Raw genomic sequence first — 21,891 nt, 5'->3', positions numbered from 1 at the left:
TACAACTGCTCTGTGTGTTTCAAGAGTTGTATCAAGGAAAGAGAGTAATAGAAATGGGAAATTGCTTTTAAAGATGTAATGTACTAAAGGAAAATAAAAAGCAAGGTTCAGTATAGATAGTAAAGAGGTAGAAAAAACTGTCTTCTAGTCCTCAGATACTGTATGCATACTTTCTAAATCCCAGGACTGGCTAATTACACTGGTACAAAAAGTGGGGTTTTGTTATTGTAATGTTACTTTAAATCATAGTCCTTACTGTTTTTTACTATGAAAAAATGTGTATAGATACTAAAAAAAGCATTTGGATTTTTTTCAAGTATAGGTTTATTTATGGATTCGTACATGTGTTTCTTAAATATTGAGAGAGCCACTGTTTTCAGCTCTCATCAAAGTAAATGATAATTTTGGTGCTAACGATCCTATCTTTACTGCTCCAAACATTGGTATTTGGAAACTGTTCAAGTCTGTGGGGAGCAGAGAAAATTACTTGATACTCCTGTATCCGGTACCATCATATTTTAAAATTAATAAAATTTCTTCTAAGAACTGAAAAGGGAAAGTGATGATGATGAGGGGAATGTAACTTACCTGCACAACAAAAGAGAAAAAGTACAAGGTAACAGCTAGTTTCCTGGATTTTGTTATGAATGTTAACTTCCTAACAGTTTGTTAGAATATTTGTACTAGCATTTGCTGGCTTCATTCTGGAGGGTAATGTTGCCTGTAGACTGACTGTTCTGATGCTAACCATAGAAGTTTTGACAGTAGCTCAGTCCTGTTTGGTGTCCTGTTTCTTTTTGTGCCTCTTCCCTCTGGTGCTGTGTTAGAATGGGCCAATGCCTAAAGAATTTCAGGTTGGAATGAAGCTGGAGGCCGTCGACAGGAAGAACCCTTCCTTGGTGTGTGTGGCAACCATAGCGGATATTGTTGAAGATCGCTTACTAGTGCATTTTGACAATTGGGATGATAGTTACGATTACTGGTGAGACACCGATGTGCGTTTTATTTTCGTGTGTTCATGTTCGGTGCTAAGAATTTATTTTCCTTCCGGTACTGTCACTGTCCTTGCTGTTCTTAGAGTAATGAACATCCGGAATTTAGCGGCCGGCTTTTCATTACCTTCTCTTCCACACGAATTGCTGAATTAAAGTGCCCGAGAGACTTCTGCACTCTATGAGAGGTTACCTAATGAGGCCTCCTCTGAAATAATATGACCAGGTCAGGGCACTTCACCATGTTGTGTCTTAGTTTGTAAGGGAGGCATTTCTATGAAGAGGAAGTTAAGAACTTGCAGTATTTTTTTTTTTTTCCTGAAAAATGTTGAACTCAGCCTGTCATATTTTTGAAAGGGAATTTTCACAGGGAGAATGGAGTGAATTATTTGAAAGCCTGCGGGGAGCAGAAAAAATGTATGCTACGATACCATTAAACTAACATTGCAGGAGCTAAAAAAGGTTTTCTGGGTAAAAACTTGAAATATGGAAGAGGGAACGGCAAAAATAATATTCGTAGCATTTCTTCAGTGTATCCTGAATAACCGTCAAGTCTCTGCCTAAGGCTATGGTTATTCATGCACTTGAAGGGGCCCCTGTTTTCTCCTTTGAACTAAGAAGCAGAGCATGGATTAATTGTTCTGTGTGTCTTAGGTAGAATGGTCTGGGTTCCTTGAAAAGGAGAGGGAGGAAATTGGAGGCATATGGAGTCTGGTCTGTCCTATTAAACTTTGGGCAGGCCTATTAATATTTTCCCTTGCTGCTAGCAAGAAGTGGTGGGAGAGGCTTATTAAATTGTTCACTCTTTGGGGATAACACTGGCAGTTCAGGTCCTAGTCAAACACTTTTTTAAAAATGCTTTTAAATTTTGAGAAAGTTCTGTAAAATAGAGAAGTTTGGTTACTTAGCTTATAAAATACAGCACTAAAAATTACTTCTAATTCTATGTAGCTATAAAATGTTTTAGCTATGTAGTTACATCTTTCATGGTGTGTCTCAGTATCTAGAATGGTCATTACTCTTGGATTCTTTCTCCGGCACTGACTTGTATAGGATCTGAAATAGAATCCTGTTTTGCAGGTGTGATGTAAATAGCCCTTATGTCCAGCCAGTTGGTTGGTGTCAGGAGAATGGAAGAACTCTGATAGCACCCCAAGGTAAGTGGACTGGCTGCGTTTTCTTTGAAGGCATCCCCGTGCGAGTGATGATAGCTGTTCTTTTTGTTGTTGTTGTTTATGCAAACCAGATTTTAATACAAAGTATATGATAAAAATACTGTGCAAGGTTGTTGTGATTACCCAGTAACCCAGGTGTCTGACATCTGCTTGTCTTTCCCATAATGAAAATGGACTGTGTTTCTAAAGATGTATTAGGCAGCCATTTAAAAAAAAGGTTGCTAAAAATTTTTATCCAACGAAATGTGTACCAATGCTGCGGATCAGTATTTAAAAGCTAGCTATTTCCACCTACATAATTTATCTAATAGCTTATGCTAACCCATTAATTGAATCATAAGTTTGTTAAATATTCTTTGGATTTAAATGAAGAAGTGTAGAAATCTAAGGAATGAGAATTAACCACGAGTCTTCAGACTCGCCAGACCTTTTCACCAAACCAAAAGGTGGTTCAGCTAAACACCAAAGTAAGGACTCTTTCTAGTTATTTATATTTTTTCTCATTACAGAAATATTAAGTATTTAGAGATTTTTTGTATCAAATTTATGTTTTCTAATTTCCAAAATTTCAAAATTAATTAGATATGGTAGTTGTGTAAGCTTAGCATTTTTAAAATAACTATTCTAGGAGGAACCAATTTCTTTCAATAAAAAATGTGCAGGAAGAAATATAGAGTAGGAGGGCACGGTGGCACAGTTGGTTAGGGGTCTGACTCTTGGTTTGGGCTTGGGTCGTGTTCTTGGTGCTGAGATCAAGCCCCGAGTTGGGCTCCACACTCAGCATGGAGTCTGCTTGAGATTCTCCCTCTCCCCTCCCACTGCCCCTCCCGCTCGTGTTCTCTCTCTCTCTCTCTCTTTAAAATAAATAAATAAATCTTTAAAAGAAACATAGAGTATGTAACATGCCATTCTAGAATGGAGCAGTTGTTTAATGTTTTGATTTGAATGATTCTAGAATTTTGCTGTGTTTTAAAAATTTTTTCTTAATACAGAAAATTGATTAGGATTTGTCACCAGATTCATAAGTTCAGTGAGAAAAAATTTAAAACTTCAAAACAATCAACAGACCAAACCAAATCAGACCTAAAAAAAAAACAAAAAAAAAAACAAAAAAAACCCACAACCTATTTCAACTATGCAACTAGTCTAGAAAAGTTTTATAAGGTATATAACATCTTCTCAAATTTGACTTTGATACACAGATTTAGAGTTGTTTGTCCTGTTTTTCTGTAAAACTGGCTAAAGCTAACTTTAGAATAATGTTCTTCAAGATGAGGTGAAATGTTTTCTCAGATCTCAGAATATGTGGTTTGAGTTGGTGTGCCTGGAGGCACAGCACACTCTGTTTTCCATTTTCCTCTAGTGGAATTACTTCTCTGCTAGCTGCAGCTGTTTCTCACTACACTTCATGGACACAATCAGTGGTTAAATTCATCATCTTGCCTCCTGGTGCTATGTCCGCCTGGAAATAGTCTGTACAGCACTTTGAAGAACTGTATGTCCAGAATCTTTCTGTCATTAACGTGAACTGAGGAGTAAGGGGGCAAAGCTTCCATACCCCAGATAAGGCCAAAACTTTAAGGCCTGCTTGATGGGTGTAGGAGACTATTTAGTTCATAAAGTCAATAAAGGACCAATGGAACTCAACCCAGATTTATGGTTTTCCCTGTAGAATTGCTTGCATATACAAACATCATCACCATGCCGAGATTTGAGTAAGAGTATTAGCCAAAGACCAAGTTAGTGATATAAAGTCTTCACTTCAGGGTCATATTTTCTTCCCTAAGATGTAGATTTAAAATTCTGAGGCTATTTTGTCCTGATATACAATGTCTGAATTGGAATCTTCCAGTTAACCTACCTCTAAACCTCATCTGCTTGTTAGTATCCCTTTTACGCATTATGGAGTGTTTTTATACACTAAAATACTGCCTTCCCCCAAGCCCCAATTCTTATAGTACTTTGTTTCTCTGCAGGAAATTCTTTACCTACTTTTTTTTTTCCTATTGAGATATAGTTCACTTTTTATAAATTTCACCCTTTTAGTGTATGTTTCAGTGGTTTTTAGTATGTTCACAAGGCGGTCTAATCATCACCTCTAACTGTTGCCAGAGATGTCATCATCCCCAAAAGCACACCCTGCTGTACTCAGTCACTCCTCATTCTTACTTCCCTCTCAGGCCTAGGCAACCACGACTCCATTTTATATCTCTATGGATTTGACTGTTCTGGACACTTGGCACACATGGAATCATACAGTATATTGCCTATTGTGTCTTGGCTTCTTTCACTTAGTATAATGTTTTCAGAGTTCATGTTGTAGCATGTCTCAGTACATCATTCCTTTTGTCCACAAATAATAATTTAGTGTATGCATATGACACGTTTTGCTTATGCATTCATTAGTTGATGGGCGTTTGGTTTGTTTTCACTTTTTGACTATAATGAATAAAGCTGCTGTAAGCTTTCATGGACAAGTTTTTGAGTGATATGTTTTCATTTCTTTTGGGTATATAATTCTAGGACTAGAATTTCAAGGTTATAAGGTAATTCTGTGTTTGAGGAATTGACAAACTATTTTCCAAAGGAGCTGCACAGTACACATTCCCACTGGCAATGAATGAGAATTCCAGTTTCTCCACATCCTCACCTGCATGTTATTGTCTTCTTGATTACAGCCGTCCTGGTGGGTGTGAAGTTAGATCTCATTGTACTTTTGATTTGCATTTCTCTAATGACTAATGATGTTGAACATCTTTTCCTGTGGTTATTAGCCATTTATGTATCTTCTTTCAAGAAATATCTGTTCACATTGTTTGCCCATTTTTGAGTTGGGTTATTTGTCCTATTATTGAGTTGTAAGGGTTCTTTGGATATTAGACACTGTTGTCATTTTCACTTTCTTGACGGCTTTTTTTAAAGTACAAAAGTTTTTAATTTTGATGAAGTCCAATTTATGTGTTTTCTCTTTTGTTGTACTTTTGGTGTCTATGAAACCGTTGCCTAAACCAAAGACTTTTCATAAAAGACTCTTCTTTCCCCATTGATTGGTCGTGGCAGAATTATTGAAAAACAGTTGATTATAGACAGATGAGTTTATTTCTGAATTCTCCATTCTATTCCATTCCTTTATATGTCTGCCCTAATGCCAGTACCACACTATCTTGAATACTGTAGCTTTGTAGTAAATATTGTGAAATTGTGAGTTCTTTAACTCTATTTTATGTTCTTTCTCAAGACTGTGTTGGCTGTTCTGAGTCGCTTGCAAATATGTCCCTATGAATTTTAGAATGAGCTTGCCAATTTCTCTCCAAAAAAGCCAATGGGGATTTTGATAGGTATTGATCTGTAGATCAGTTTGGGGGTAGCCATCTCAAAAATATTAAAATTTTCTGTCCATGAACATGGGGCATCTTTCTGATTATGGAAGTCTTTAATTTTCTTTCAGTGATATCTTATAGCTTTTAGTCTACAAGTCTTGCACTTTATTAAATTTGTTCTGAAGTATACTTTTTTAATTGAAGTGAAATTTATATGACATACAATTAACCATTTTGAAGTGTGTGATTTAGTGGTAGTGTATTCAGAATGTTATGCAACCACCAGCTCTCTCTAATTTCAAAACCTTTTCATCACCCAATAAAAACATTCTGTACTTATTAAGTATACACTCCCCATTCCTTGCCTCCCATCCCCTGATAACCTCTCCTCTGCTTTCTGTGGATTTTCCTATTTTTGATATACATGTTATATATAAAAAGAATCCTGTAATACATGACCTTCAGTGTCTGACTTCTTTCATTTAGTGTAATGTTTTCAAGGTTCATCCAAGTTGTAGCATGGATCAGCAGTTCATTCCCTTTTATGATCGAATACTTTTCCATTGTATGTACCTATTTTATGATTTGTTTGGCCATTCATCTGTTGGTGGACATTTGTATGGGCATTTGTACTTTTGCCTGTTATAACTAATACTATTATGAGCATCCGTGTACAGTTTTCTGTGTGGACCTGTGTCTTTACTTCTCTTTGGTGTATACCCAGGAGTAGAATTTCTAGGTCATAGGATAATTCTATGTTTAGCATTTTGAGGGACTGACACCTGTTTTCTGAAGTACCTGTGCCATTTTACATTCCCACTAGCAACATATGGCAATGATTCTTTTTCAACATCCTTGCCAACTTGTTATTTTCTGTTTTCTTGATTAAAACCACCCTATAGGGTGTGAAGTGGTATCTTGTGGTTTTGATTTATATTTCTCTGATGACCAGTGGTGTAGCTTATGTGGCTATTGGCCATTTGCATATCTTTTAAGAAATAGTTATTCAAATCCTTTGCCTATTTAAAAAAAATGGGTTGTCTTTTTATTACTTATATATTATTTAAATATTGTGTCCATTTACTATATTATTATTGTGAGAATTTTTTTAAGGTTTATTCATTTATTTGAGAGAAAGAGAGCATGCACGTGTAGGGGGAGGGGCAGAGGGAGAAGGAGAGAGTCTCAAGCAGACTCCTTGCTGAGCATGGAGCTCGACACAGGGCTCGATCCCAAGACCGTGAGATCACTACCGGAGCTGAAACCAAGAGCCAGACTTCTAACCAACTGTGTCACCTAGGCACCCTGTGACAGTTTTTTAGTATATTCTGGATGTGAAACCCATATTGTATAAATGATTTGCAAATGTTTTCTTCTATTCTATAGATTGTTTTTTCACATTCTTGATAAAGTTTTTTGCTGTAAAATAGCTTTTAATTTTGATGGTCCACCTTATCTATTTTTTCAATTGTTGCTTGTGCTTTGGTATTAAATCTAAGAATCCACAGCAAAATTTGAAGTCATGAGGATCACCCCTATGTTTTTTTCTGTGGATTTTATAGTTTTAGCTTTTATATTTGAGTTTTTGATCCATATTGATTTAATTTTTGTATATGAAGTGAGGTAGTGGTTCAACTTCATTCTTTTGCATTTGGTTATCCAGTTTAACCAGTACCATTTGTTAAAGAAACAATTTCCCTATCATATGGTCTTGGCACCATTGTTGAAAAGCAGTTGGCCATAGATGTTTAGGTTCATTTCTGGACTCTTCATTCTGTTCCATTGGTCTATATTCCTATCCTTATGCCAGTATTAGCCTGTTTTGGGTTTTTTTTTTTTTTTACTTTTTTTAATGTGTGTATTCTGTGGGATTCTCTTATATAGAATTGTGTAGCCTATCAAAAGAGCAATGTCCCAAAAGATTAAAATTTCCTATTTGAATACCTTTAATTTTGTTTCCTGTCTAGTTGTTCTGGCTAGGACTTCTAGTACATCATTGAATATAGTGGTGAAAGTGGGAATTCTTGTCTTTTTCCTACTCTTAGGCCAGAAAATCAGACTCTCACCGTTATGCATGATGTTATCTGTAGATTTTTAATAAATGTACTGTATCATATTAGGAAAGTTCCCTTTACTTTTAGTTTTGAGTGTTTTTATCATGAGAGGATATTGAATTTTGTCTAATGCTTTTTTTTGTATCTATTTAAATGATTATGTGGGAGTTCCCCCTTCCCCATAGTTTCATGGTGTATAATCCTTTAAATGTGCTTTTGAATTCAGTTTGCTACTGTTTTGCTGAGGATTTTTTTTTTATTGATATTCAGAAGGGGTATTGGTATTGTTTTCTTGTCATGTCTTTTCCTGGTCTTTTCATTTTTATGCTATTTTAAATAGAATTGTTTTCTTAATTTCATCTTTGGATTATTCATTGTGTGGAAATACAACTGATTTTTGTACAATGATCTTACATTCTGAAACTTTCTGGATTTATCAGCTCTAATATTGCGTGTGTGTGTGTGTGTGTATTCCTTAGGATTTTCTATATGCAAAATTATGTCCTCTCCAAGTGGTGACACTTTTACTTCTTCCTTTCCATTTTGGAGGCCTTTTATTGTTTCCCTACATCCTCTGGCTAGATCTAGTGCTTTGTTGAATAGTAGTGGCACGATGAGACATCCTTTTCTTGTTCCTAATCTTAGGGGGATGCTTAATCTTTCCACACATAAGTGTGGCATTTGCACCTGTTTTTTTTTTTTTTTTTTTTTTTTTTTTTTTTTTGTAGTTGCCTTACTCAGATTGAGGAAGTTCCTTTCTGTTCCTGGTTTGTTTTATCATGAAAGAGTAGTAGTGCTTTATACGGTGTTATTATATTTATTGCTTTGTATATACTGACGGAGTCTTGTATTCCTAGGATAAATCTCATGTATCCTTTTAAAATGTTTTTATTCCTAAAAGTGTATCTAAGGCTGCTAAGAGTGCTAAGGAAAAACAGGATAAACAATAAGTCCAATGCTTAGTTATTTAAAATGTTTATCCACCGTATGATTGCTTTTCTTTAGGAGGGACTCAACTGTGTCATAAAGGGGTTTCTTCTCATGGTGTTGGATGGCTTGACCCTTCATGGTCACAGGACCACACTGGACCACAGAAAACTTCCCATTTGATGTGGTGATATGTAAAATAAAAATTCAAGTAGACCAGCCATTTAATCAAAGTATGAACTAGACAGTGGAGTGCAATGAAAATATATGCAGAGGAAATGTGAGCAAAAATTGGGTGGAAACAGATAAAGCTTATCAGTAAACAAAAATCTCTGAAAGCTTGTGAAGAGTTATGATTATGCTGGCCTGTAGGTTTGTGTGAAAACAAGAGTGACCAAAGATGGTAGGTCCCTATTAACTGCATACGAGAGGAAAGGTTTGGAACCGTGGATAGTAGAAGGGGCCCTGTGGATAATAGGATGCTGTGTAGTCAGGCTATTGACAAGTGGGAATTTGGACTTGAGATTTTAAAAGAAAAACCAACCAATCACATGATCTTCAGGTATTCCCTCTGGTGTGACAACGCTGAGGCTAGGATGATAGAAATACATGTAATATATTAGATGTCATGTATATTTTATGTCTGTATATGTATTTTTAGAATTTGAACCTAGTAAAAGACAAAAAGAAATTAACATTGTATGAATGACTTGTTTCTGTTAGTAATTTAGTACCACCAGCTTGTTAGCCGTAGTTATTTTACTTTAAGTGAATTTATATTTTAAGCATCATTTATGGCTATAGAATTTTACATTAAATTTTATTTTATGGCTGTGATTACATTGTCAGAATAAAACGTATTTGCTGTATTTGTTATAGCTTCTACGTGTGTGTGTGTGTGTGTGTGTGTGTGTGTGTAATTGCTCCTCGGAGAACGATTAGGGTGCTTGAAAGTAGAACAGTGTGTGCTGATCTGTAGAGTTGCCCCTGGGGTATACTCAGATTCTCATAGAGTCCAGATAAAAGAGCCTTTTCAGGGAGAGAAAGAGGGGAAAAAAAGGACAGTTTTTAAAATGTGTGAAGTATAAAATGTAAAGGTGCTTTTCACTGATACAAATTTAATACAAGGTGTTACATATTCTATTCAGTGCCTTTCTACAGAGAACCAAAAATGGATGGGCTTCTATTTCTTCAGAAGTAGCAGCCTGCTGGAATTTTAGCTGAAGTTACAAAATGACAAAAAGTTGTTAGGTAGCCCCTTCGCATTTGAAGGAGAGAAGCTCCTTTCCAGAAGGTTTGTGGGGTCTCATAGCGAGCTCTTGAGCTTTACCTGGTGACGAGCAGGCAATGGCCTGTTAAGAGTCACCTCCTTATAAAGAGGGGCAAGTCTCATCCTTTTGTTGAAGTAAAATCCCCTAGCAGCATAGTTTTAGGTGGTTTGTGGTATGGCCAAGTCCATACAGTTAAAAACTGGAGCTGTCTATGAAAGAATATTAAATAGATTATCAGTGGAAAACTATATATTTTTTTGCTTTTTCAGTTCTTTTGAATGGTATTGCTAAAGTTACTCTGATTGCTTTGTAATGTATATGAAATTCCTAATACTCTACATTGCTTGGTGTGGCTTGTTCACCAGTCAAAACAGTATTGTGAAGATTGTTCTCTCAACAGTAGGATTACTTGTGTGAAAATCTGTTGTGCAGTCTGTGGATGGAGTCTCCACACCATCCAGCCTTCTGCTCAATTTGGGCAGGTGGACAGGAGGCCCTGCAGAAAGATGATGGCTGGGAGGGCTCCTCTGACTGACAGTGGGACCATCCCAGGAAGGATGACAGTCCTGTACAGAGTGCCCCTCCGAATGCAGACCGCTGTTCACATTTGAAGCACATTCTGAACCCAAACTCAGATTCAATTCAGCAAACACCCCTGTAGTGACTTCTGTGCTTACTGAAGGGGGAGAACCAAATAAGTATAAAACATGTTGGAGAAAGGGATCTGTTTCTGTAAAACACTACTGAGATGGAATTCACACACTATGCAACTCATCTGTTTATTGTGTACAATTTGGTGGTTTTCAGCATATTTAGTGTTGTGTAACCATCACTGCATTTAATTTTAGAATGTTTCCATCACCTTAAAAAGAAATCCTGAACCATTTCGCTGTTATGCCCCAACCCTCCATTCCCCTCAGCCCTTGGCAACCATTAATCTACCTTCTGTCTTTATAGGTGTGCCTACTCTGAGTAGTTCATGTAAGTAGAATTCTAAAACACGGCCTTTCGTGTCTGGCTTCTTCACTTAGCGTAATGATGTTAGAGCTCGTCCGTGTTGTAGCATAGATCAGCACATTGCTTCTTTTTAATTCCCGATATTATTTCATTATATAGATAAACCACAATTTGTGTATCCATTTATCAGTTAATGGGCATTTGGATTGTTACCACATTTTGGCTATTCTGAATAATACTGCTGTGAATATTTGTGTAAGTTTTTGCATGAATGTTTCCAGTCCTCTTGGGTGTGTACTTAGGATGGGGTTGCTGGGTCATTTAGCAATTCTACATTTTACTTACTGAATAATTGCCAGTATCTTTACCACAGGTTTACGTTCCCACAGGTAGTGTATGAGGGCTCTAGTTTCTCTATATCCTTGCAAACACTCGTTGTCTGTGTTCTTGTTCATTGCCATCATCCTGAGTATGAAGTGGAATCTTATTTTTGGATCTCATTTTTCTTGACTGCTCAATATGACCTCACACATTTATCTGTTTTCATGGTAATTTTGTGAGATTTTGTCAATTATTTCAATTTCATAGTGGAAGACCTGAGATCCAGAGAGGTCAGATAACTGGCCCTAGACCTTTCATGTGATGTGAAGGGGATTATGTGGCAGGCTCTGTTAGTAGACTTCAGGAATTCCTTTGCCTTTGCCTTCTCCCCACGCTGTTTGTAGTCCTCTTATAAACGGGCTTCTGACTGTAATGGAAGGGACATTTTCAGTAGACCACTGAAAACACAGGAGAGGGAGGTGTAAGTTCTAACTCTGTATGTGGACATCTCCACACTGGAAGCAGTGTTGGCATTAGTCTTTGAAGGATGGGCAGACTTTCATCTGAGAAGTGGAGTGGAAGAGAATGTTAGATAGAAGGAACGATATGCACCTCTTTAAACAAGGAGTTCCTGGAAACTTCATATTATGGGCATATGAGTAAAGTGCTGGGCTGCAGGGTAGGGAAGGGGTAGAGGAGGACAGGAGATGAGAAGTGATTTAGAACATTAGGCTCAGAATAAAGTGTGATTGGCCTTGTAAATGTTTCTATTTTATTTAAGATTGGAAATAATTTTACAGATTCAGAAGTTACAATAGCAAAACTAAACTCCCTGCCAAACCATTTGAGATTAAGTTGCCAAAATGAAAGTTTTGCCAGTCACGTGGTAATATACTCTGTGAAGCATGCATGCAGAGATTTCACCCCGGATCACCTGCGTTTACTTATCTTGTCTCTCTAGTGTTCTTTAATCACAACAGTTCTTCATCTTTCCTTAACTTTAATGAACTTGACACTATTGAGGAGCATAGGCCAGTTATTTTTTATTGCAAGCTTCTCACTTTGGGTTTGTCTGATGTTTCCTCAGAAGTAGATGGATTATGCACCAGGGGAGGAATATTCTAGAAGCAGTGCATACCCTCAGGTGGTGCTGTCCTTTTCCTGCTATTGTTAACTTTGATCACTTGATTGAAATGGTGCGTGCCATTTCTCCACTGCAAAATTCCTCTTTTTCCTTTTGTAATTAATACATACTTGTGGGAAGTGACTTTGAGATTGTATAATTATTCTATTTCTCATCTAACTTTCACTCACCAATTTTTAGCATCTTTTGATGTTCATTAGATGAATTAGTAATTATTATGATGTTTGCCAAGTGGTGATTTTCTAATTACGTTATTCCCACTACATTTATTAGTTGACTTATGCTTATTCAGTTTTTTTAAGTATAGTAACTGGAGTTGTGGATTCCTATTTTATTCATTGTGCTTTAATCTGTTACTATCATTATACATTACTATCATTATACGTTGGTGGGAGAGGGCGGGATAGAGAGGATGGTGAGCAGTCTTTCCTGATCCCAAGGTACTGACAGTCTACTAGAGACTGTTTGATGAATTATAAATAACTGTTATAGATGATAGCAAGGAAATTAGTCAAAAAAGTAACACCTGGTCAGAAAGAGAAAGAATTGCCTCATGGAGAAAATGATATAATGGTGTACTGCTCTGTAATACATGATCACAAACTTAATGGCTTAAAACAACACAAAATATTATAGGTCTGGAGGACAGGACTCTGAATGGGTTTCACTTCAGTTTTGAAATATTAATAAAGAATTAGTAGGTTGGGTAGGTTGAGGCCATTTTCTGAAAGATCTTTAAAAAGCCAGAATGAGGAGTTTGTAGTCACACCTTCAATGTTTAAGCATTTATTTGGCAATAGTAGGCCAGATTAAAGGAAGACCATGAGGGAGATTCATTGTATGTGAAAATAAGGAGTAGGCGCTAGGGATTTCTGCTTACATGATTTGGCAAGGGACTGAATAAGAAGACACAAATGAGCTCTTTATTCAGACGTTTCTTATGGTCTAGAAGGCTCTGAATTGATTGGCTGGGGAAAAAAATCTGGTTCCTGACCTTGCAAGGCTCTTTTTTTTCTTGTAACTATTATGTTCTAGAGTAAATACATTTTAATATGATAGCAAAAGCCACTCAAAACAGAAAAAAAATAAACTTGCATATTTTAGTAACTGTGAGACAATTTTCTGTGGCCATCTGATACAATGTGTCATTTTATGTTATTGTGTCTGTGCCTCAGGTAGACATTCTCCTACCAGAGGTCCCATAAGACTGCCGTGGTTCCATCAAAGGGTAATCCTTCCACTGCAGCATATGATATCATTAGCCTCGCTTCTTCAACTTGATTGAAAATCATATCATCATTTCCCCAAGGCTTTTCATGGAAAACTAAATCCCTACACAATTCTACAGAGACACTGTAAAGGGATAGTTGTCTCTCCTCTGTAAAGAGTGTTCAGTCAGTTCAATTCTCTTTACGAATCCAAGTTTATTTTACCATTGAATCCTTATACATAATCACCAGTGAAGTATAAGTCAAACTTATTTAAAATAAATGTTAATTATACTTTTCATAAAAGTGCAGGAAATGTGTAAATTATGAAATGTAATAATAAATAAATTATTAATCTCACCACTCAATAGAGCTTACCATTATTATTCTGTTATTTAATTTTTTTCAATCATTTTGTGTTTTTATTTACTATACATGTAATTTAAAAATTAGAATTGTAATCTTATTGTTCATACTGCTTTTGTAGCCATTTTCTCCCTGTTACTTGCAAATATAATTTGAACATATTTACTTTTCTTTAAATAGTCTTTGAAAACCTGGCTGTTAATAACTGCATAATTATCTATTCTGATAGATACCACAGTTTATTTTGTTTTTTCTTTTGTATCCGACATTAACTTTTTCCAGTTCTTAAATAACAATAGAAGACATCCTTTTAAAGAAATAGTTATGTATGTTTATTATTACTTTCTTGTTGTTGTAAGTGGAATTAATGGATTACAGAGGATAGAAACAATTTTTAAGCATTTGATAAATACTTCCAGATTACCCTCCATGAAGTTTGTTTCCTTCCAGCAACAATTTGAGAAAATTCAGGCATGAAAAAGAAAAAAAATGGAACAAGACCCCAGATCTCTTAAAATACAGGCACAAATTTTCTGTGAATGTTGTATTAACAAGGACTATTTTTTTTTTCACAATTTATCCACAAGTCCTGGTACATAAAAATAGGCAATAAATCCCATTTAAAATATTTTAAATAAAATAACTCGCATACAGGTTGAATTAGTAATCAGAAATCTCCTAACAAAGTAAAGCCTTGGACTTGATGGCTCCACCAGTGAATTCTACTAAACATTTAAAGAATAACTAATGCCAGTCCTTTCAAACAAATTGAAGAGGAGGGAATCCTTCTTAACTCATTTTATGAGCCCAGTACTACCCTTCTACAGCCAGAAAAAGACACTACAAGAATACTACAGACCAGGATCCTTTATGAACCCTGATGCAAAAATCCTTAACAAAATACTTAGGAAATTGAATTCTGCATTATGTTAAAAGGATTATATGCCATGACCAAGTGGGATTGACTTCTGGAATGCAAGGATGATTCGACATATGAAAATTGATCAATGCAATAATACCAGATTAAAAGAATGAAGGACAAAAGCTGACATAATCATTTCAATTGATGAAAAAGCACGTTACAAGGTTCAACACCATCTCATGAAAAAAAGAAAAAACAACAAAACATTCAACAGCTTAGGAACAGAAGGAAAATAACTCAATATAATAAAAGTCATATATGAAAAATCCATAGGAAACATTATAGTGAGTAGTGAAAGACTGAAAGCTTCCTTTCTAAGATCAGGAAAAAAGCAAAGATGCCTGATTTCACCACTTTTTTTCAACATTGTACTGAAAATCCTAACCAGAAAAATTAGGAAGAAAAAGTAAAAAAGACACCTGAATTGGAAGCAAAGAAATAAGATTATCTGTTCATGATATGATGATATAATCTTATATGTAGAAAACCCTAAAGATTACACACACACACGCACACACACCTCTTAGAATTAATAAATGAATTCAGCGAAGTAACAGGATATAAAATGAAGACTCAAAACTTAATTGCATTTCCACATACTAACAAGGAACAATCTGAAGAGGATATTAAAAAAACAATTACATTTACAATGGCATCGAAAAGAATAAAATGCTTAGGAATTAACCAAGGAGGTGAAAGAGTTGTTCAATGAAATGTACAAAACACTGCTGAAGGAAATTGAAGAATACATAAATAAATGGAAAGACATTCCATGCTTATGGATTGGAAAACTTAATATTATTAAGATGTCTGTATTACCCAAGGTGACCTACAGATTCAATGCAGTCCCTCTCAAAATGCCAAAGATGTTTTTTTGCAGAAATAGAAAAATCTGTCCTAAGATTTATGTGAAATATCAAGGGACTCTGAGTAGCTAAAAGAGTCTTGAAAAGGAACAGAGTTGGAAGACTCACAGTTTCTTATTTCAACATATTACATATATATGTAAACATATTACAAAGCCACAGTTATTAAGACAGTGTGATAATGGCTTAAAGGTAGACACACAGACCAATGGAATAGAGAGCCTAGAAATAAACACTAGCATATAGGGTCAAATGATTTTCAACAAGGGTGCCAAGACTATTCAATGGAGGGAGAATAGTCTCTTCAACAAATATTGCTGAGAAAGTTGCTTAACCACATGCAAAAGAATAAAGGTGAACCCCTACCTCACTTCATATACAAAAATTAAATCAAAACAAATCAATGACCTAAACATAAGGGCTAAAACCATAGCAATCTTAAAAGATAGGGCAAAAGCTTCACAACATTGAATTCAGCAGTTATTTCTCAGATATGACACTAAAGGGACAGACAACAACAACAATAATAGACAATCTGGACCTTATGAAAACTAAAAGGTCTGTTATCAAAGGACAGTATCAAAATAGTGAGACGGTAGGGCACCTGGGTGGCTCAGTTGGCTAAGTGTCTGCCTTCGGCTGAGGTCATAATCCCAGGGTCCTGGGATCGAGCCCCAAGTCTGGCTCCCTGCTCAGCTAGGAGTCTGCTTCTCCCTCTCCCTCTGCTGCTCCCCCTGCTTGTGCGTGTGCTCTCTCTCTCTCTCTCTCTCTCTCTCTCAAATGAATACATCTTAAAAAAAAAGAGTGAAAAGGGAACCTCAGGATGGGATGAAATATTTGCAAATCATATATCTGGCAAGGGATTATTATCCAGAATATATAGAGAACTCCTAAAACTCAACAATAATAAAAAACAACCCAAATAAAAAATGGGCAAAGGACTTTATTAGACATTTCTCTAAAGAAGATACTGGAATGGTCAATAACCACATAAAAAGATGCACACCGTCAGTAATTATTAGGGAAATGCAAATTAAGACCACAATGAGATACCACCTCATATCCACTGGGGTGGCTACAATTAAAAAAAAAGAAGAAAATAAGAAGGGTTGGTAAGGACGTGTAGAAATTGGAACCCTTGGTCATTGTGGGAATGTAAAAAGGTATAGTTCCTGTGAAAAGTAGTATAACATTTCCTCAAAAAATTAAAAATATAATTACCATATGGTCTAGTATTTCCACTTCTTGGTATATACCCCAAAGATTTGAAATCAGGGTCTCAAAGAGATATTTGTACACCCATATAGCAGCATTATCACAATAGCCAAAATGTGGAAGCAACTCAGGTGTCCATGAACAGATGAATAGATAAGGAAAATGTGGTATGTGCATACAATGGAATATCGGTAAGCCTTAAAGGAAGGAAATCCTGACATATGGTACAACATGCATGAACCTTGAGGATATTATGCTAAGTGAAATAATTTTTTATAATAATTTTTATTATGTTATGTTAATCACCATACAGTATATCCTTAGTTTTTGCTGTAAAGTTCCATGATTCATTACTTGCGGGTAGTAATTGGGTACATAACACCCAGTGCACCATGCAATACGTGCCCTCCTTACTACCCATCACCGGCTTATCCCAGTCCCCCACCCCCCTCCCCTCTGAAGCCCTCAGTGTTGCTTAGTGAAATAAATTAACCACAAAAGGCAAATACTGGATGATTCCACTTATATGAAATACTTAGAGTAGTCAAAATCAGAGAAAAAAAGAGTGATGGTTGCCAGGAGTTATAGGGAGAGGGGATTGGCAGTCATTGTTTATGGATATAGAGTTTCAGTTTCATCAGATGAAAGGAGTTCTGGAGATGGATGTTGGTGTATAACAATATGAATATATTTAGTGTCACTGAACTGTACTTTTAAAAATCATTAATTTGGTAACTTTTGTTATGTGTATTTTACCACAAAAAAAATGGAAAACAGTTCACATGTATAGTTTCATTACAAGTCCTATAAATGAAAAACGGTATTCTTCTCCCTACCCCAGATTTTTTTATCCAGGGACAAACTTGTTACTTTTATTTACCTCCCTGTTCCTCAAGAATGGGTTTATTGCTGCTTACTACTGTATTTTTCAGTTTAGATGCTTTCTCTTACCTGTACTTAAGCACTTTGCATTTAATACGTTTCTTTGTATGATGGGATTTAAATCCTCCCTGTTGCTAGTGGCTTTCTACTTATCCCTTATGTTTTTGGTCCTTTTCCCCCTCCTTTTCTGCCTTTTAAAAATTTGTATTGTGTATTATTTAATGCTTCTGTTCTTTGCTATTGGATGTTTAATTTACTTCCTTAAATATTTCTCAGTTCCTCTAGGATTTACAATGTACCTATCTATTTACCCTACAGCCTATTATACCACTTTTCATATGATGTAAGAGCCTCACTCTCCCATTCTTTATGATCTTGTCTTTATTTCCACATGACTTTTTGTTCTCATAAAACAAACAAGGGAAATAAGAAGTGAAAACAATCTCTTCTCTGTATATGTTCTGTACCTCATAAGTGCTGTTCACTATTTCCAGTGTCCTTCATTTCTTTGTGTAGTTCCACACTTCCAACTGGCAGCATACTCCTTCTCTCTGAAGAATATTCTTTTGAACTGAGATATAATTTATATATAAAATTATAATACTTTCAGGTGTACAACGTGACTCAATATTTGTATATATTGCACAATGATTGAAACGACAAATCGAGTTAACATCCAGCACATAGTTATACTTTTTTTCCCTTGTATTGAGAACTTTAAAGACCTACTATCTTAACAACTTTCAAATATACAATATGGTATATGGTTAACTATACTTATCATGTAGTGCATTACATCCTCATAATTTATGTATTTTATAACTGGAAGTTTATATTTTTTGACCCCTTCACCCATTTTTTGCCCACCCCCCTGCCTTTGGTAACCACCAGTCTGTTAGCTGAGTCTGTGAGTTTTTCTTTGTATTTGTTTGTTTTTAGATTCCACATGTAAGTGAGGTAATATTGGTGACTTATTTCACTCAGCATATAAATCCTTCAAGGTTCATCCATGTTGTTGCAAATGGTAGTCTTTCCCTTTTGATGACTGAATAATATTCCATTTTATGACTGAATAATATCCCATTTTCTTTGTCCTTTCACCCATTTATGGACACTTATGTAGCTTCTGTATCTTGACAACTGCAGATAATGCTGCAGTGAGCATGGGGGTGCATATGTCATTTCAAGTTAGTGTTTTTGTTTCTCTCAGATAAATACCTACAAGTGGAATTGCTGGATCATTTGGTAATTCTAGTTTTCATTTTTTGAGGAAATTCCATGCTGTTTTCCATAGCGGCTTCACCAATTTGCATCCCCACCAACAGTGCACAAAGCTTCTCTTTTCTCAACATCCTCTTTGACATTTGTTATTCTTGTCCTTTTATGATAGCCATTCTCACATGTGTGAGGTGACAGGTGTGTGGCTGTGATTTGCATTTTCCTGATGACTAGTGATGTTGAGCACTTTTTCATGTATTTGTGGGCCATCTGTATATCTTCTTTGGAAAAATGTCTATTCACATCCTCTGTTCATTTTTAAATCAGATTGTTTCTTTTTTCTTACTGAGTTGTATGAGTTCTCTATATAAGTTTGGTGATCACCCCCCTTATCAAATACATGACTTGCCAATATTTTCTCTCATTCAGTAGATTGCCTTCTCGTTTTGTTGATGGCTGCCTTTGCTGTGCAGAAGCTTTTTACCTTGATGCAGTTCTACTTGGTTATTTTTGCTTTTGTTCTCTTTGCTTTTGGTGTCAAATCCAAAAATTCAATGTGAGGACCAAGGTCAAGGAGATTACTGTCTACATCTTCTTCTAGGAATTTTATGTTTCAGGTCTTATGTTCAAGTCTTTAATTCATTTTGAGTTAGTTTTTGTGTATGTTGTAAGATGGTAGTTCAATTTCATTCTTTTGCTTGTCACTGTCTGGTTTTCCCAACACCATTTATTGCAGAGACTGTCCTTTCCCCACGTATATTCTTGCCTCCTTTGTTGTAAATTAATTGACCATATATGCATGGGTTTATTTCTGGGCTCTCTATTCTGTTCTATTGATCCCTGTGTTTTAATGCCAATGCCATACTGTTTTGATTAAAATAGTTTTGTAATGTAGTTTGAAATCAGGAAGTGTTATGCTGCCAGCTTTGTTGTTCTTTCCCAAGATTGCTTTATTCAGGGTCTTTTGTGGTTCCAAACAAGTTTTAGAACTGTTCTATTTCTGTGAAAAATGACTTTGGAATTTGGGGGATTGCATTAAATTTGTAGATTGCTTTGTATGGTATGGACATTTTAACAATATTAATTCTTCCTGTCCATAAGCACAGAATATCTTTCCATTTATTTCTGTCTTCTTTAATTTCTTTCATGAATGTCTTATAGTTCTCAGAGTACAGATCTTTCACCTCTTTAGTTAAACTTATTCTTAGGTATTTTATTCTTTTTGATGCAATTGTAAATGGAATTGTTTTCTTAATTTTTTTCTAGTAGTTCATTATTAGTGTATAGAAATACAATAGATTTTCAAATATTAATTTTGTATCCTGCAACTTTACAAATTTTGTTGATTTTTTCTAACAGTTGTGTGTGTGTGTGTGTGTGTGTGTGTGTGTGTGTGTGTGTGGAATCTTAGGATTTTCTACATATAAAATATCGTGTTCTCTGCAAATAGTGACAGTTTTACTTCTTTCTTTCTGATTTGGATGCCTTTTCTTTATTTCTCTTGCCTAATTGCTTTGACTAGGACTTCTATATTATGTTAAAAAACAGTGGAAAGAGTGGACATCCTTCTCTTGTCCTGATCTCAGAGGAAAGGTTTTTAGCTTTTCACCTCTGAGTGTGATGTTGGCTGGGAGCTTGTCATATATGGCCTTTATTGTGTTGAGGTATATTCCTTTATACCCACCTTGTTGAGAGTTTTTATCATAAATGGATGTTGAATTTTGTCAAATGCTTTTTGCATCTATTGAAATGATCATATGATTTTTCTCCTTTGTTTTGTTAATGTGGTGTATCACACTGATTAATTGCGGATGTTGAACTATCCTTCATCCTTGAAATAAATCCCACTTGGTCTCCATGTATGACTCTGTTAATATATTGTAGAATTCAGATTGCTGATATTTTTTTGAGGATTTTTGCATGTGTGTTTGTCAGAGATATTGATGTGCATTTTTTTTTCTTCTTGTGGCATCCTTGTTTGGTTTGGTATCAGCGTAATGCTGGCCTCTTAAGAGGATTTTGGAAGTGTTCCTTCCTCTTCCATCTTTTTGGAAGAGTTTGAGATGGATTGATATTAATTTGTTAAATGTTTGGTAGATTTCACCAGTGAAGCCATCACAGGTTTTTGATAACTGATTCAATCTCCTTATTAGTAACTGGTCTGTTCAGATTTTTTATTTCTTCGTGGTTCAGTCTTGATAGTTGTATGTTTTTAGGAATTTATTCATGTCTTCTAATTTGTCCAGCTTGCTGGTGCATAACTGTTTGTAGTAGTTTCTTCTGATCCTGTGTATTTCTGTGGTATCGGGTTGTAACATCTCCTCTTTCATTTTTTTCATGTTCCTTCTCCCTGAAGAACTGCCTTTAGAATTTCTTCTAACACAGGTTTGTTAGAAATGCATTATCTCAGCAATTGTTTGCCTGAAAAAGTCTTTATTTTGCCTTAATATTTTAAAGATATTTTTGCTGGATATAGAATTATGTGTTGACAGATCTTTCCCCTCTTTATTTCATTAAAGCTGTATTCTCTTTGGCTGGCATAGTTTTTGTTTGGAAGTCTACTCTGATCCTTTCCCATGTTTTCCTGAATGTAATTTTTACTTTCCTTCTGTCTACACCTTAAAATTTTTGTCTTCAGAGCTCTGAAAGGGAGGTCTTGCCAATCTTCTGTCTCACTCCTAATCTTTCCTGTGAGCACTTGGTAAGGTCCATTATAAAGAGCCTGTGAGTGAGTATGGGGACATTCTGCTTATGTCTGGGGCAGCTATTACAGACTGACATGCTAGCTCCCACTTGACCTTTAAGAAGTAATTTAAATGTTAGCTGATTTCTTCTTACTTACTTGGGTGGAATCACCTTTTCCTCTAGTGCTCTGCCACAGGTTAAATATTTGAGTTTCTCAGCTGTCCCTAGAGGAACTGTGCCTCCTTAGATTTCCATTACTTGGAACTTCAGCTCCTTAATGCGCTCCAGGAAATTTATAATTTTTCAGAGTATCTGGCTGTTTCTCATTGTTAGGGAGTGAGTAACAGTCTTCTGTGGCTTTCTACATT

The 21,891-nt window shown here is 35.7% G+C and overlaps 1 protein-coding gene across 5 annotated transcripts in view; it reads left to right on the top strand.

The window, feature by feature from the left end:
* Positions 1–21,891, top strand: part of L3MBTL4 (L3MBTL histone methyl-lysine binding protein 4) — a 416,634-nt gene that overhangs the window by 155,000 nt on the left and 239,743 nt on the right. For all 5 annotated transcript variants that reach the window (XM_026496009.4, XM_026496008.3, XM_026496010.4 and 2 more), the window contains 2 exons: positions 828–982; positions 2,073–2,149. In XM_026496009.4, coding sequence (XP_026351794.2) covers positions 828–982; positions 2,073–2,149 — 232 coding nt within the window. The remainder of the gene's footprint in view (positions 1–827; positions 983–2,072; positions 2,150–21,891) is intronic.

The sequence above is a fragment of the Ursus arctos genome, unplaced genomic scaffold, assembly GCF_023065955.2.
Source record: "Ursus arctos isolate Adak ecotype North America unplaced genomic scaffold, UrsArc2.0 scaffold_17, whole genome shotgun sequence".
Lineage (NCBI taxonomy): Eukaryota > Metazoa > Chordata > Mammalia > Carnivora > Ursidae > Ursus > Ursus arctos.
This window is presented reverse-complemented; position numbering and strand designations above follow the sequence as displayed.